This window comes from Petromyzon marinus, chromosome 49 (assembly GCF_048934315.1).
Source record: "Petromyzon marinus isolate PM22_M1 ecotype Great Lakes invasive population chromosome 49, UKy_Petmar_22M1.pri1.0, whole genome shotgun sequence".
NCBI lineage: Eukaryota > Metazoa > Chordata > Hyperoartia > Petromyzontiformes > Petromyzontidae > Petromyzon > Petromyzon marinus.
In genome coordinates this window covers 6,058,271-6,073,992 of record NC_133715.1, presented here as the reverse complement: position 1 = coordinate 6,073,992, position 15,722 = coordinate 6,058,271, and the positions used below count along the sequence as shown (strand labels likewise).

At 54.4% G+C, this 15,722-nt stretch overlaps 1 protein-coding gene across 1 annotated transcript; it reads left to right on the top strand.

Annotated features, from left to right (window-relative positions):
* Window positions 1-860: 860 nt before the first annotated feature.
* On the top strand, window positions 861-8,900 carry COQ3 (coenzyme Q3, methyltransferase). Its single transcript, XM_032972703.2, has 7 exons — window positions 861-1,132; window positions 3,481-3,648; window positions 4,240-4,339; window positions 5,480-5,589; window positions 6,359-6,491; window positions 7,428-7,587; window positions 8,368-8,900. The coding sequence occupies exons 1-7, from the start codon at window positions 924-926 to the stop codon at window positions 8,475-8,477; spliced, it is 990 nt and encodes a 329-aa protein (XP_032828594.2). The 5' UTR covers window positions 861-923; the 3' UTR covers window positions 8,478-8,900.
* Window positions 8,901-15,722: the final 6,822 nt, after the last annotated feature.

The window sequence follows — 15,722 nt, the reverse complement described above, 5'->3', positions numbered from 1 at the left end:
GACCAGTGTGTTGTTGTTGTTGTCTTAGTGTGGTGTAGCAAATGCTACTGGCCCCGCACTTTCAAGGGCCCCGCGCTATATGCTTTCGAGCTATCAATTCCGGTTCAGTGATTCTGCACTTGCTCTATTACTATAGTACTATACCGCCTTCAACGTTCATGAACGACTGGGTCTTTAAGATTAGCGATTTGTCGTATCATCTGGCTGTATAGCAAATGAAAAAATACAATTACTTTACTATGCACTTTAATATATTTTTTTATTTAGTGCCCCTTTATAACAACAAATATGCTCCAGGCCCCGCACGAGCTCAATCCGGCACTGATTTGACTGCTGTAAATTTCCACGTTTGTGATGGTTTAGGTAGCTTCTGAAAAAAAAGATACACAGCTCAGTGGGCCTTAACCTGGTAAAATAAAAATTTGTACAAAATTTTTTTGTTTCGAATTGCCAGCTCTTTGCCAATGGTGGGATAGGTAGGTGGGTGGTGGGTAGGTGGGTGGTGGGTAGGTGGGTAGGTGGGTGGTGGGTAGGTGGGTGGTGGGTAGGTGGGTGGTGGGTAGGTGGGTGGTGGGTAGGTGGGTAGGTGGGTGGTGGGTAGGTGGGTAGGTGGGTAGGTGGGTGGTGGGTAGGTGGGTAGGTGGGTGGTGGGTAGGTGGGTGGTGGGTAGGTGGGTGGTGGGTAGGTGGGTGGTGGGTAGGTGGGTGGTGGGTAGGTGGGTGGTGGGTAGGTGGGTGGTGGGTAGGTGGGTGGTGGGTAGGTGGGTGGTGGGTAGGTGGGTGGTGGGTAGGTGGGTGGTGGGTAGGTGGGTAGGTGGGAGGCTTCCCTCTGTGTGAGACCGGCCGGGCTGGGCATGAGAGGGCGCCACTGAGCTCCCGACTCAGCCCAGGGCCAGTGGCAGTGAGACATCAGCCGTGGTAGCGATGGCCGCGCCTGGCCTGCGTTCCCGGCAGCTCCGTCGTCTCCTGCCGCTGCTGCTCAGGCCCCGTGCCCTCTCCTGCTGCTGCCCGCGCCGTCGCTTCGCCTCCTCCACCCCGGGGCGCCTCGTACCCCGGGGGCCCCCGCGGACCCTCCAAGAGTCCCCTGGCCCCGCGGCGGGGTTCGGCATCGCGGCCCTGGTTAGGGGTCTCGGGTGCGTGTGTTGGGGGGTGGAGGGTAATCTCAGAGGTCGTGGGTCGTTTTTCTGGAGTGGAGAGGGGGGCATGATGGAGATTTGTGAGCAGCGGTCCGTCTCGTTAATCGCGATACGAATCCAGTGCCCAGCTCTCGGCCATGGCTAATCCACTGCTGGATGATGACCTCCCAGAGCCCGACGCCACCCCAGCTCCGTGCTTGTCCAGCTGATCCCGGCGTTCCGTCTTTCTCGGAGGACGTCTGGCTGTAGCCTCGATCACTGCTGGGCCGGTCATCCACCTCTGTCTCACCCCACGCGTCCTACCCAAGCCCCCCCCCTCTCACTTTCTCCCCTAACAGTCATTGAGGTTCCTCTCTGTGTGTAGGCTGTCGAATCCACGCGTTCATCTTTGGAGTCTCGGCGCACAGCCTCCACGCGCGTGCATCTCCTCCACACGCGCCTCCGTTTCTGTTCCCGGTTTCTTGGTCACTTGTCCACGCCGTGTTCCAGTCTCATCACTTGTCCACGCCGTGTGCCAGTCTCATCACCGAGAGAAATAGCTGCCAGGTTAATCTAGCGCGGGGCCTGCAGCATATTGTTATAAATAAAATAAAATAAGTAAATATTAAAACTTACATTTTTCACTTGCATAGTAAAGCAATTGTCATTTTTTCATTTGCTATACAGCCGGATAATACGACAAATCCGCTAACCTTAAACACCCAGTCGTTCATAAAAGTTGTAAGGCGGTATAGTACTATGGTTATAGAGCAAGTGCAGAATCACTGAACCGAAATTGATAGCTTGAAAGCGTTAAGCGCGGGGCCCGTGGCATTTGCTACTTTTGCTACGAGGATAATCCGACGCTGAGTTGCTGTTACATCGTGGACTATAGATCAGTCACAACGCGCGTTGCCCATCGCCTCGTCGAGCCCGTGGCCGCCTCTCAGGAGGCTTTGGCGATTTGGAGGCAGTGGGTTCCTTTTCAGGAATGATTATCTCATGAAAATAGGGGGCCATACATTTAGTACGTACGCAGGCGGGGGGGGGGGGGTTAATCCAAAATGCGTACGCTTGTGTATGGGGGGGGTCTACTGACTGTACGTACGCATAGGAAACGGTGGGGGGGGGGGGGGGGCTGAAGCCTCGATAATAATTTGTCTACATTGGCCATCAAATGAGTTAGATAGTCCGGCGGTGGACTATCTGTTTGCTTAAACACGTTAATATTATTAATTCTTGATCGTTTCTGCGTGCATTTAATATCGGCCTTTCTATAGGATTCGGTGGGGGGGGGGGGGAGAATGCGTCAAGCGAACGTATGCAGGTGGGGGGTGTAAAAAGTCCACGTGCGTACAGGGAGTGGGGCAGGGGTCAGGTTTTGACAGACTTTTGCGTACCTACTAAATGGATGGCCCCATACCACGAATAGGCCACGATAAGAGGCGACATTCGCGCCCATGAGCCAAATAACGTGGAGAAATCTCGGAAGCTAAGCTGGCGACGAGACTGGCTAGCGCTTGGATGGGTGACCACAACGACACGTGAGGTTGACCAATAGCCTACGGTGGCCGGGTTGTGCAACGGTGGCGGTCAGCAGAGGGCACTGTAGGGAGGAACCCATTGCACTGCTTCTATGACCCCCCCGCCCCCCTAATCTATGTACAGTCTGCCCCCCCGCATCATCACAAACCCCGCCAGCGCGGTCTTTTACGCGAGTCGTGAGACACTTTATTTTCAGGAGGGTCCTGCCACATTGGGTTTCCATTCGTTTGATGTTTTTCGGCCAATTAATGATGAGAGAGTGTTTACAAGTGGGAGGAAACGGAAGCACCCGGAGAAAACCCACTCGCGCAGAGGGAGGCAGCAGCACTCTATACCAACCCCACCCCCGTACAGATGGAAACAGGTGGCGATTAGTCCACTTGCTGGACTGCTTTGTGGTAAGCCAGGTTATGGCATCTCTTCGACGCCATACTGGGGTTGCACAAACGTCCGTGCGATGGTTTACCAACCAGGCTGCTACGACACGTGCTCTGCCGCCGCACTGCTGATGAGTTGCGGTCGGACAACGCTCACAACCAACCCGGTGTGGCCGGAGCCCTCGTTCACAGCCAACATCGGTGACGAATATCTGAACCGGTCCTGGGCCTCCCGTAGGTCGGCTCAGCCTTAAATAATTATCTGTTGGTGTGTGTGTGAAAAAAAATCAGCACTGGGGCGACAAAGGCGGCCGGGCGTGGTGCTGGCCACCCACCCCCTTGTGTGCCGCGCCGGCCTTCGTAGGTTAACGCGAACAACACTTGCCCTGACGGTCTGTCAATGGCTACACGGGGGATCTTTGTCTTTGCGTTTCCCTTGGACAGATCCCGCGGGCTCGCGACGGAGGCCACATGGGACGCGGAGCGCAAGTCCAGCAGCGTGAACCCCCACGAGCTGGCCAAGTTCCAAGCCCTGGCCCACACGTGGTGGGACGAGCGAGGGGAGCTGGGTCCCCTGCACAGCCTCAACTCGCTCCGCGTGCCCCTCATCAGGTGCCGCCTAAGTTCAGCACCCGCGCGCACGACGCTTCCCCACCCGGGCGGCGTGGCGAGGGCCGCTCAGAAGCACCGCGTGGAGAAATGTTTTCCGGATGAAGGCCTACCCGTCTCTACACGGCCCTGCAATGCAGCGATCCGCCCCGGCACTTGCGCGCGAGCCGATCTCGTCGCTCCATCTCCCCGTCGAATGTCCTGTCGGACGCGTTCCGTTCCTCTGCCGCCACTCCATTACTGTTCTTGACCGTCGGCCGGCTCGAAACGCGCCCTGCCCAAGCCCCACTCAATTTTCACAACAGTCCGGGTGATGTCAATGTTAACATTGCATTGTGCTCTCCACTCCAGCTGCTCCTCTCTACGTATCTCGTTGTGATGCAGCGTCTCCTCGTGCATCTTGGCGCACTTTTCCCGTTTTCGTTGCATTTTATTAGTCCGTCCGTCGCAGCAACGATCGCAAAAAAAAAAAACCAGCACCACCGTGGCCGAGTTAAACTCCACGTGATGACGATCGTTACCAATGGTCGACCCCCACCTCTTCAACCGCGGGTGACACCGCGCGGGTCGCGTGTCTATCCGTGTGCCCCGCAGGGATGGGCTGCTCGGTGCCGAGGCCCCAACCCGTGGGGCGCTGCCTCTCAAAGGCTTCCACATCCTGGACGTGGGCTGCGGAGGGGGCCTACTATGCGAGGTCGACACTGCCCCCCCCCCCCTGCCACCTCACACCCCCTCCCCCCAATTGGGGGGGGGGTTACACTGACACACTGGGGTGGTCCCTCCTCTCACGCAGATTTGGGGGGCAACACGGTGGCGCGGTGGTAACGCTCGTCCCCTCGCAGCCTGAAGTCCCTGGGTTCGATTCCCGACTCGGGCGCCTTTCTGTGGTGTGGGTTTTGTACGTTCTCTGCATGGGTTTTCCGTTGGTGCTGCCTAAGCGTCCCATTGTAGCGGGACCCTCCTGAAAATGAGTCTTCGGACTCGAGTGTGGCTCCCCTGGGCGAAAAAGTAATTGTTGTTGTGTGGTTATGACCCCGTGGCCACCTCCACGATCGATCGGAGTGCAGTGACAAGGCCAGGCGGTAGACCATTCGCCGCTTGTTGCAGACACTTTCGGTTCGAGGCCAGGGACTGCGCTGGTTAATACTGGGGGGTGTAATAATTACCGTAAAAGTACCCCGCACCAACAGCTTCGCAGTGGGCACGTTAAAGAATCTGTGACGATATTCTAAACGGAGTAGTTGGCCGTGTGTATGTCAGCGTCACGGTCCAACGTTGCCAAATTTGATCGGTTACTCGCCACGTCGCTTGGTTTGGGAAGGACCACTCGCATAATTTTGCAAAGTAATTTCTGGCCTACAGTGAAACCGTAAAGTCACGACGCTTGAGAACCCGGTTCAATCACAGTGGTGTGCCTCAAAGTCTGGCTCAGAATCTCAGCGGTGCTTGGCTCAGTGCTGTGTCACTCACACAGATTCAGAAGCAGGACCGTTATACCGTCTTCTGTGGGCTGTTCGCGAGCACGCGGGCCGATGCATCACCAGGGCCCGCCCCAAGGTTCTTGGAGGCGGCCCGGGGCAGGAGGCCACGTGCGGCCAAATTATACATCAGCGACAAACAAAAACAGGCCCGTTTAGTACGTACTAAACGGGCCTTTTTGGCATGAGGCCCGGGTAAAATCATCCCTTGCGCCCTCCATACTCTGGGCACCGCTGTTGCGAGATTTCCGAATGCATTCTCCGTGTCGCGACGACGCGACACCGATGGCGCGATCGCGGTAACGTTGCGGAGTGGTACGATTCCATCGTCCGTCCGTCTGTCGCGTTGTGCGTAGCCGCTGGCCAGGATCGGAGCCACGGTTCTGGGCATCGACCCCTTGGAGGAGAACGTGGGCACGGCGCGCGTCCACGCGCGCTCCGACCCCCAGCTGGCGTCGCGCCTCCGGTACGCGCGGCGCCGTCGCCGTGACGACGCGCGGATCCGTCGACGCGTCCTCCGCCGGGCTCGCGATCGAATCCCCGGGTCGATTTCAAGACCGCGAACTCGCCGACCTCGAGGTCCCGCGTGGCCTCGCCCCCCCCCCCCCCCCCCGCGTCTCAGTGCGGCCGCGTCTCGGGGCGCAGGACGGAGACGGCGGGGGCATCGGTTCTGTAGGGAGGCGGCCCGTCGGCGAGTAGCGCGACGGGAAACCTTGAGCCTGGACTAGAGCGGGGGCAGGGAGTCGACAGCACGGACGGCTGGGGGAAGTGAATGTGGAGTGAGTGACCTCCCACTGAGCGAAGGTCGACGTAGGGCTTCGGCTGCTGGAATAGAGAGCGCACGTGGAGGGGAGCAGAGTGGGATGAGAGAGGAGAGGCGGAGAGTGAGGTGAGTGAGGAGGAGAGTGAGGTGGGAGGGGAGGAGAGTGAGGTGAGTGAGGAGGAGAGTGAGGTGGGAGGGGAGGAGAGTGAGGTGAGTGAGGAGGAGAGTGAGGTGGGAGGGAAGGAGAATGAGGTGGGAGGGGCGAGTCCATGGAGGGTGTTGTAACGGTGAGTGTGCAGTCTTGGAGTTGATCTGGGATGTAACCGGAAGCCGGCGGAGTTAGCGCCCCTAGTGGCTGGGTGACACAGCCCACGTGTACCTACGAGGTGGACAAGGTGGTGGAGCTGTAGATACGAGGTGGACAAGGTGGTGAACCTGTAGATACGAGGTGGACACGGTGGTGGACCTGCAGGTACGAGGTGGCCCAGGTGGAGGATCTGGCGGAGCGTGAGGGGCCGGTGTTTGACGCGGTGGTGGCTTCCGAGGTGGTGGAACATGTCCATGACCCGGCCGCCTTCATCGCCTGCTGCTGCCGCCTTGTCAAGGTGAGACGCCCGCTGCTCCCGCTTTCCCACGCTCTCCCACGCTCTCCCACGCTCTCGCTCTCCCACTCTCCTTCTCTCGGACACTGCTATGGACTCACACCCTCTCGCACTCTCTCCCTCTTCCACTGACTCACTCACAACCTCTCTAACTCACACTCTCACTCTCACGCTCTCTCTCCCACTCACTCACTACCTCTCTAACTCTCACTCTCTCTCACGCTCTCTCTCAATCTCTCTCTCCCACTCACTCACTCCCTCTATAATTCTCACTCTCATTCTGTACCTCTTTCCCACTCACCCTTTGGCTGTCTCGCTCCTGCTCTCTCTCTCATGGTGGCGTAGCGGCAGCGCTCATGCTCCACAGCAAGAAGGACCTGGGTTCGATTCCGCGTCTCGCGGCACGGAGTCCGTGTGTTCTCCCCCTGTTCTCCATGGGTTTTCTCGGGGTTCTCCGGTTCCCTCCTCGCACAGCTAAAATGAAAGCGCGCAGTGTAGCTGGTGGTGGCCAAAGAACAACACCGCCCGTTGCTAAGAAATTACCTGAAAGTTACGCAATTGGAATCGCGTAGCGGCAGCAGCAGCAGCAGCAGCAGCGACATCCACCTGCCCCCTAATGTGAAAATCTGGCAGGACCATCCTGAAAAAGAGTCTTGAGACTCGGTTGAGGCCGTCCCGGGTGAATACGCGGAACCAACCCGCACCTCCGATTAGCACGGCTGGATATGTACGGTACCAAAGAAGTTCAACACACGCACACACCACCAGCATAGCCATTGATCGCCCTCCCCCTGTGCTCGTTTGCTTTGTGCCGCGCGGCGTGCGGCTCGACGTCCGACGTGTTCGCCGCGAGCCGCTTCGTCCGTCCGCTCCACGTGCTCTCCCCAACACGGGACTCCTCGCGTCCCCTCCGCACCCCCCCCCCCCACCCGCCCGCAGCCCGGGGGTTCGCTCTTCTTGACGACCATCAACAAGACGGCGGCCTCCTTTGCCTTCGCCATCGTGGTGGCGGAGTGGCTGCTGCGGATCGTCCCGCGCGGCACGCACGCCTGGGAGTCGTTCGTGGAGCCGCGCTCCGTGCGCTCCGCCCTGGAGGAGAGTGAGTGTCAACCCCGGCACCGCCACCACCGCCACTGCCACCGGCGCCACCACGCCGCTTCCGCTCGGCACCCGGTCCCCGTCCCGTGGCACCGGACGCGGGCGACTCGGCCGGTAGGGAGCGGGCGGCTCGCAGTCGTGAGGCCGCGGGTTCAAAGCTCCCGCTGGAGAGGTGTTGACCCAAGCCCATCATCGTCATTATCATCCCTCGAGGGTCGATAAAATCAGTGCCAATTTGCGGGGAAGTTCCCACAGTGGTTCTGTTCTGGTCTTGCGCCATACGGCAGCAGAGCTCAATGTCCATGTCAATGTCTTGCTGCTGGTCACGACGAGAGGGCTTCAGCAGAGATAGAGTTCGCGTCGTGTCGCGCTGTTCCTCCTCTGTGGGCAGACCGCAGTGGGTTTACTGTGCGGTCCGTAGTTTGGGCTGCACGGCCACAGTCGCACGACCGTGGCTTGTCAACGGCGGTTGTCCTCTGGATAACCTCGCCCCCTGCCATAGGAATAGGGAATTCCCACCGCTGGCTCAGGGCTGTTGACGGGAGATGAGCACCAACGCCTCGGTCGGGTCGCGTGTCGCTCCACGACATTTCCGACCGGATCCTCCTCGGTGTCGTGACGACGATGACGACGCCGGTAGCGGCGCGATCGCGACTGCATCGGCGGGGAAAATGTTTTGCCTCTTTGTTAAAAGAAGAGCGGTGAGGTTTGTCGGGGGTGAGGAACGTCGTGACGATGGCGGGTCGTGACCACGGCGTCCCCGACGGCCCTGTTCCTGCAGACGGGCTGAGCGTGGTGGAGCTGCGCGGGATGGCCTACAGCCCCCTGAGGAGCAGCTGGAGCTGGAGTGACTCCACGGACGTGAACTACGCCGTGCACGCTCTCAAGTAGCACGCGGCTGGGGGTCACGCGCCGCGAGCTCCTCCTCACTACGACTACCTCCTCACCATGTCCTCACCACGACCACCTGCTCGCCATGACCCCTCACCAGGACTGCCTCACCATGACCTCACCACAATCTTCCCCACACCAGGAACTCCTTCCCGTGGCCCCTTCACCACGACCACCTTCGTCCCATGACTATCTCCTCACCACGACCTCACCAGGACCACCTCACCACCACCTCACCCAAACCTCACCGCAGTCTTCTCCACACTACGATCACAACAAGTAAAACCCAGTTGAAGAATAGGGTTTACCCTTTCTGGCAATGAAACAGGAGGTGTTAAGATGTTCTAACACCAAACGTGGTGAACATGCCAACAAAAGCATGCTCTGGTAATAAAACCCAGTAAATCGGAAGAAAGAATCCTTTATTATGACTTCCTGGATCGTGTCCTGAAGATGAATGATGCAATTTCAAGTGAAACGTCGCGAATATAATGGCTGATAAAATTGGTTGTGAGAATTGTTCTGCAACTTAACCAGTGAGTGGTTGGGTGAGTGGGTGGTGGGTGGGTGAGTGGATGAGTGGATGAGTCAGTGGTTCAGTTAGTGAGTGGGTGAGTGAGTGGGTTAGTGAGTGGATAAGTGAATGGTTGAGTGAGTGGGAGAGTGAGTGAGTGGCTGAGTGAGTGGTTCAGTGAGTGAGTGAGTGGATGTGTGGGTTCAGTGAGTGGGTGGGTGAGGCGAAACGGTCACAATCGGCGCGTTGTGAAACGCTCCTGCACCACGTGCAGCAGCCGCTGCTAGCTGCCCCTTAGCATGAGGACGATCCCGGGGAAAACAGGGCGGGTGGCAACCAAAGCTCGAGCGTGAATGCGCGCTCGCGATGACTGTCGGGTTGAAACACGCGGGTGCCTTAAGCCATCGGACGAGTCGAGGTGAATTTAATTCATAAGCAAAACTCAACGGGTTCGTCCAGAACGCGGGATGACCTACAGCCCCCTGAGGGGCAGCCGGCGCTGGAGTTACTCCACGGACGTGAACTACGCCGTGCACGCCCTCAAGTAGCACGCGGCTGGGGGTCACGCGCCGCGAGCTCCTCCTCCTCCTCACTGCGACTACCACCTCACCATGTTCTCACCACAACCACCTGCTCGCCATGACCCCCTCACCAGGACCGCCTCACCATGACTTCACCACAATCTTCTCCACACCACCAGGAACTCCTCCCCACCGTGATCTCACCGTGGCCCCTTCACCACGACCACCTTCTTCCCATGACTTACAAGCGGTGGCGGGCACAGAAGGCCACCGCACGACTCCGCAGCGAGTCGGTGCGCCCTCCGCGGGACCCGCAGGCCAGAGTTGGCCCTCGCGAGGCCGGAACCGCGAAGGACGGTGTCGTCCGATGATAGTCCCCCATCCCCGCCACTCGCTTCCTCGTCACCCCGGTTGATTCGCTATCGCTCCGAGAGAGAGGATTCACTGTCACTGGCCCTGCCAATCTCAACCGCTCGTTTTTTTTCCAAACCCAGATTGAAAACGAATTTATTTGCGACTGCTTCACGCGTGGAAGGCTTTCACGACTAATGATAGCCATGATAAGGGGGGAGTTTGGGTTAGATTGCGTAAATATTAATGTGTCATTAAACCCGCCACCGCCCGACACAGCCAATTATTAAGGTTTGTCACGTAAACTAAACGTGCCAATTAGTTACGAGTTCAGCACACCGGTGTGTTGGAGAGTAAACCCACAACAGCACGAGTTGGCTATGTATGGTGCCAAAGAAGTTCAACATGCATAACACTGTAACAATCTTTTTTTGTTCCTGGGTAGTAAGTGTTATTTCCTAATTGCTTATGCCTGAAAAGTACAGAAAATTATAATACATTTTATTTGTGAGCGCGTTTCTGAATACTCAAAGACACTTTACATTAAATCATAATAGCAAAAACAAAATCAAATGGTAAAAACACTAAAAACACATCAAACTTAGCTAAACATTAAAAGTAATTTTAAAAAGGTGAGTTTTAGTCAATGATTTGAACGCTGGAAGGTCGGTGCAGTCACGGATTTGTTTTGGGAGAGAGTTCCAAAGTGAGGGGGCAGCTATAGAGAAGGCTCTGTCGCCTCAGGTTCGATGCTTGGTTCTGAGAGGTGGAGTCAGGAGGTTGGCGTCAGATGAGCGAAGGCTACGGGATGGGTTGTGGTGGTGGAGCAGGTCAGTGAGGTAGGAAGGGGCCTGGTTATGAAGGGCTTTATGTGTGAGGAGAAGGATTTTGAATTGAAAAATGGCTATTTTTCCCCACAAACTTTGCTTTTGTGACCAGGACAGTGATATTTTGACATATACCTATTTTCCAGAACATCCCAGATAGATTCAGTGCTGAGTAAACTTGAAGTAACTTCTAGAACATTCTAGAACTTTCCAGTAATATAAATAGTAGTATAAATACAGGGGCCTTAAACCCACCAGTTCAGTTCAGTTCCAGCTGCCTACGTATATACATATCTGCATTTTTCTGAGATGGCATCAAGAGGCTTCAAGCATCCGGCACATGCATTTTGCTATGTCTGCAGCCAATTTATCAAGACAAGAGTGAAAAAGTCCTCTGTGGAAGCATCTGCTAAGATGTGTGAGGCCTACAAGGCATATTTCGGCATGCCTGTTGGGGATCAAGACAAAGCCTGGGCACCTCATTTCACCTGCGAGCAATGCAAAAAAACTGGAAGGTAAGATGGACAATTGTTGCTTGGAAATTTATGTTATTAAAAATGTAAATGTTTTACAATTTTCAATATTATTGAAAAAATCTATAATATGAAAAATGTTGCAAGAATCTCTTACACATTAATCATGGGTGAAATAAATGTATTTTTGTAGGATGGTACAGAGGGGAAAAGAGAGCCATGAAGTTCGCCATCCCAATAATTTGGCGGGAACCCACTGACCACTCAAGCAACTGCTACTTCTGCATGGTGGACCCTTCCAAACGTCGGACTGGCAAGAATGCACCTGCTATCACGTATCCGGACCTTCCTTCATCCATCGCCCCGGTGCCACACTGCCATGAGCTCCCCGTACCCACTCCTCCGGAGAGAGAGCAGCCGTCTTTAGAAGAGAGCAGCAAGTCAGAGAGTGAGGAAGACGTTGTAGATCCAGATGACAATTTCAGAGGTGGAGCTGAGGAGAGAAACCCATACTGCCCCAACCAACAAGACCTCAACGACTTGATCAGAAATCTTGGTCTAACCGAGTCCAATGCCGAGCTTTTGACGTCTAGGCTCAAGCAGTGGAACTTGTTGGATGAAAGTGTGCAAGTCGCATATCGGAGGAAGCGTCGCCAACCTTTTTGCAGCTTCTTCACCCGTCAAGAAGGGCTCTGTGACCAGTCTGTTTGAGGCAATCGGAATCGCCTGTTACCAGAATGAGTGGCGCCTCTTCATTGACAGCTCATCCAGGAGCCTCAGAGCCATGCTGCTCCATAATGGTGACAAGCACCCGTCTCTTCCCCTGGCTCACTCGGTGCACCTCAAAGAGGATTACAATAGCATCAAGACATTGCTGGACGCCTTGAAGTATGATGAGTACAGCTGGGAGGTCATCCGAGACTTCAGAATGGTGGCATTCCTGATGGGTCTCCAAGGCGGTTTTACCAAATTTCCCTGCTATCTTTGCCTTTGGGACAGCAGGGACACCAAGGCGCACTACCACAGGTGGGACTGGCCACAGTGGACCGAGTTCTCTGTGGGGAGGAACAACGTCAAGTGGGAGCCACTGGTGGACCCCCAGAAGGTGCTGATGCCACCACTGCATATCAAATTGGGCCTCATGAAACAATTTGTCAGAGCTGTAGATAAGGAGTCGATAGCCTTCAAGTACCTTCAAGACTTCTTCCCTAAGCTGTCTGAGGCAAAGGTCAAAGCCGGTGTCTTCATCAGACCACAGATAAAGAATATCCTGGAGTGCAATGAATTCCCCAAGAAGCTCACTAGTAAGGAGAAAGCGACTTGGAACAGCTTTGTCGCAGTGGTTTGTGGCTTCTTAGGCAATCACATGGTCGAAAACTACGTGGAGCTGGTTGAGACTGGTGAAGAACTATGGCACAATGGGATGTAGGATGTCCCTCGAAGTCCATATCCTTGATGCTCATCTTGATAAATTCAAGGAGAACATGGGAGCGTACTCAGAGGCACAAGGCGAGCGCTTCCACCAGGATATATTGGACTTTGAACGCCGCAACCAAGGACAGTATAACGAGAACATGATGGAAGACTACATTTGGGGGCTGATTCGTGAAAGTAATTTACAGTATAATCGTAAATCTCGAAAAACTACTCACTTCTAAATCTATTGTAGTCATTTTTGTATTACTTTAGTATAAGTACATATTAATTTAGATTCATATGTTGTTTTTTCTGACTTTATGTGAACGAAAATACACAAATTCGCCCGTTTTCTCATTGAAAATAGGTACATTTCAAAATATCACTGTCCTGGTCACAAAAGCAAAGTTTATGGGGAATAATAGCCATTTTCTATACTTTTTAGGCATAAGCAATTAGGAAATAATACTTACTACCCAGGAACAAGAATTGCGTTACATAGTGTATCATCTATCCATAATACAGATTTTGGGTTAGATCGCGTAAATATATAAATGAGTCGTTAAACCCGCCACCACCCGACACAGCCAACTAGTAAGGGTTGTCACGTAAACAGAACGTGGCCTATTCGTCACCAGTTCAGCCCACCAGTGTGTTGGAGAGCCAAACCACAACATTTACAATCCGAGTACGACGTTTCGCCAGTAATTACAACTAGCTTAATCAGGCGATAGCCAGATTTGTGCACAATCTATACTAATGCATAATCTATTTTTGTTACCGCTATAAACTCTGCTATGGAGAGAGCGCATTGATCTAAGGCGCTCCCTATGAATATAAGACAAGATCTCGCCCTACTGAATCACCACGTCGACTCGTAACGCTGCTCCGCTGTTAACGTGGGAGGGAGTGAAGGTGTGTGTGGGGGGTGTGTGTGTGTTCGATGGTTCTGAAGCTAATCCCCGTGCACTCGCGGCCACGTGTGGAGCCGCAGGTGGAAGGCCCAGCACAGGTGAGAACGGTGTGTCCGGCGCAAACACGCACACACACAGCTGCTGTACCCACACACGCACGCCAGAGTGTGCGTGCGTGTGTGTGTCGTGTGCTCGCTAACAGCACTTGCTACCAAAAGTCTGTTAAGGCTCTACGGGGGGGAGGGGGATGTCTTTTGTCTCCACGTGCAGGGGAGTGTGAGTGTGTACAGGTCGGTGCGTGTGTGCATCTGTGTGTGTCTTTGGCGAGTGGTAGGGTAGCGGTTAACGAAACCCGGCGTCTCGAGTTCGATTCCCACTCAAGGCCAACATCGGTGACGAGTTTCTGAACCGGCCCCGGGCGCTTCGGGTGGCAGATTTGTGCCAGGAAGGCGCCACGTGTCAAGGCAAACATTGAATTGACCTGATTAGTTCAACTCGGTCTGAAATGAGTACATGGTGCGCAGTGCAGGATTAAGCTTGTGCGGAGCCTGTAGCATATTTAGTTATAAAGGGGCCCTAAATAACAAAAAAAACATACAAGTATTAAAACAGCAACATTTTTTGTACTTGCATAGTAAAGTAATTGTATTTTTTTCATTTGCTATACAGCCAGATAATACGACAAATCGCTAACCTTAAACACCCTGTCGTTCATAAAAGTTGAAGGCGGTATAGTACTATAGTAATAGAACAAGTACAGAATCACTCAAACGGAATTGATAGCCTGAAAGCATTTAGCGCGGGGCCCTTGAAAGTGCGGCGGGGCACGTAGCTACTACACGTGCCTTAGCTGCTACAACACGTGTAGTAGCTACTACACGTGTTGTAGCTATTACACGTGTTGTAGTAGCTACTACACGTGTTGTAGTAGCTACTACTACACGTGTTGTAGTAGCTACTACTACACGTGCCGTAGCTACTACACGTGCCGTAGCTACTACACGTGCAGTAGCTACTACACGTGTGGTAGCTACTACACGTGCCTTAGCTACTACACGTACCTTAGCTACTATACGTGCCGTAGCTACTACACGTGTTGTAGCTACTACACATGTAGTAGCTACTACACGTGTAGTAGCTACTACACGTGCCGTAGCTAGCTACTACACGTGTAGTAGCTACTACACGTGCCGTAGCTACTACACGTGCCGTAGCTACTACACGTGTAGTAGCTACGGCACGTGTAGTAGCTACTAGATGTGTAGTAGCTACTACACGTGCCGTAGCTAGCTACAACACGTGTAGTAGCTACTACACGTGTTGCAACTACTACATGTGTAGTAGCTACGGCACGTGTAGTAGCTACTACACGTGTAGTAGCTACTACACGTGTAGTAGCTACTACACGTGTTGCAGCTACTACACGTGTTGTAGCTAAGGTACGTGTAGTAGCTACTACACGTGTTGTAGCTGCATGTGTAGTAGCTACTACACGTGTTGCAGCTACTACACGTGTTGTAGCTAAGGTACGTGTAGTAGCTACTACACGTGTTGTAGCTGCATGTGTAGTAGCTACTACACGTGTTGCAGCTACTACACGTGTTGTAGCACTTGTGCTACTCGGATCATCCGGCACTGCTGGCGCGGTGTGTACACAGCAACGCGTTGCCCGTCTGTTGTTGGTGCTCGTCGAACAACACTTGCCCCGACAGCCCCGTGTGCGCTACCCGGGGAATCTTCTGCTCGCGACCGAGCACGTGGCCGCGGGCATTCAGGTGTGAACCCGACACCCGGCCGGGGCCAGGTGCCCCTGTCACCGTCACCGCCGCCGCCTTTGTCGACACAGCACCGGCGTCTGTTGTGGCCCCGGGCACCCGCCCGTTTCATTGCATTGAAGTCAAAGAACCCTCAACCCCCCCCCCCCCCCGAACGCTTCCATCGAGTCCCGTGCACAGTCGTGGTCGATCCACTGCTGTGGTTTGTTAAATGTGCAGCTGTAAAGAAGGGCCGTTGCCCGAAACGTCGCTTCTCTTCGAAGGTGCACGGTGTTGTTCACGGATGTGTTTTTTTTTTCAGTCCGACAGGCAGGAGCAAGAATGGGGGTGAGGAACGTCGTCTGTACACACTGGTACACGTGTACACAAACACGTGTACACACTGGTACACTATAAACACACCCACCTACGTGCGGACTCAAAGACAAAGGTACCCCGTGTAGCCTTAACAGAC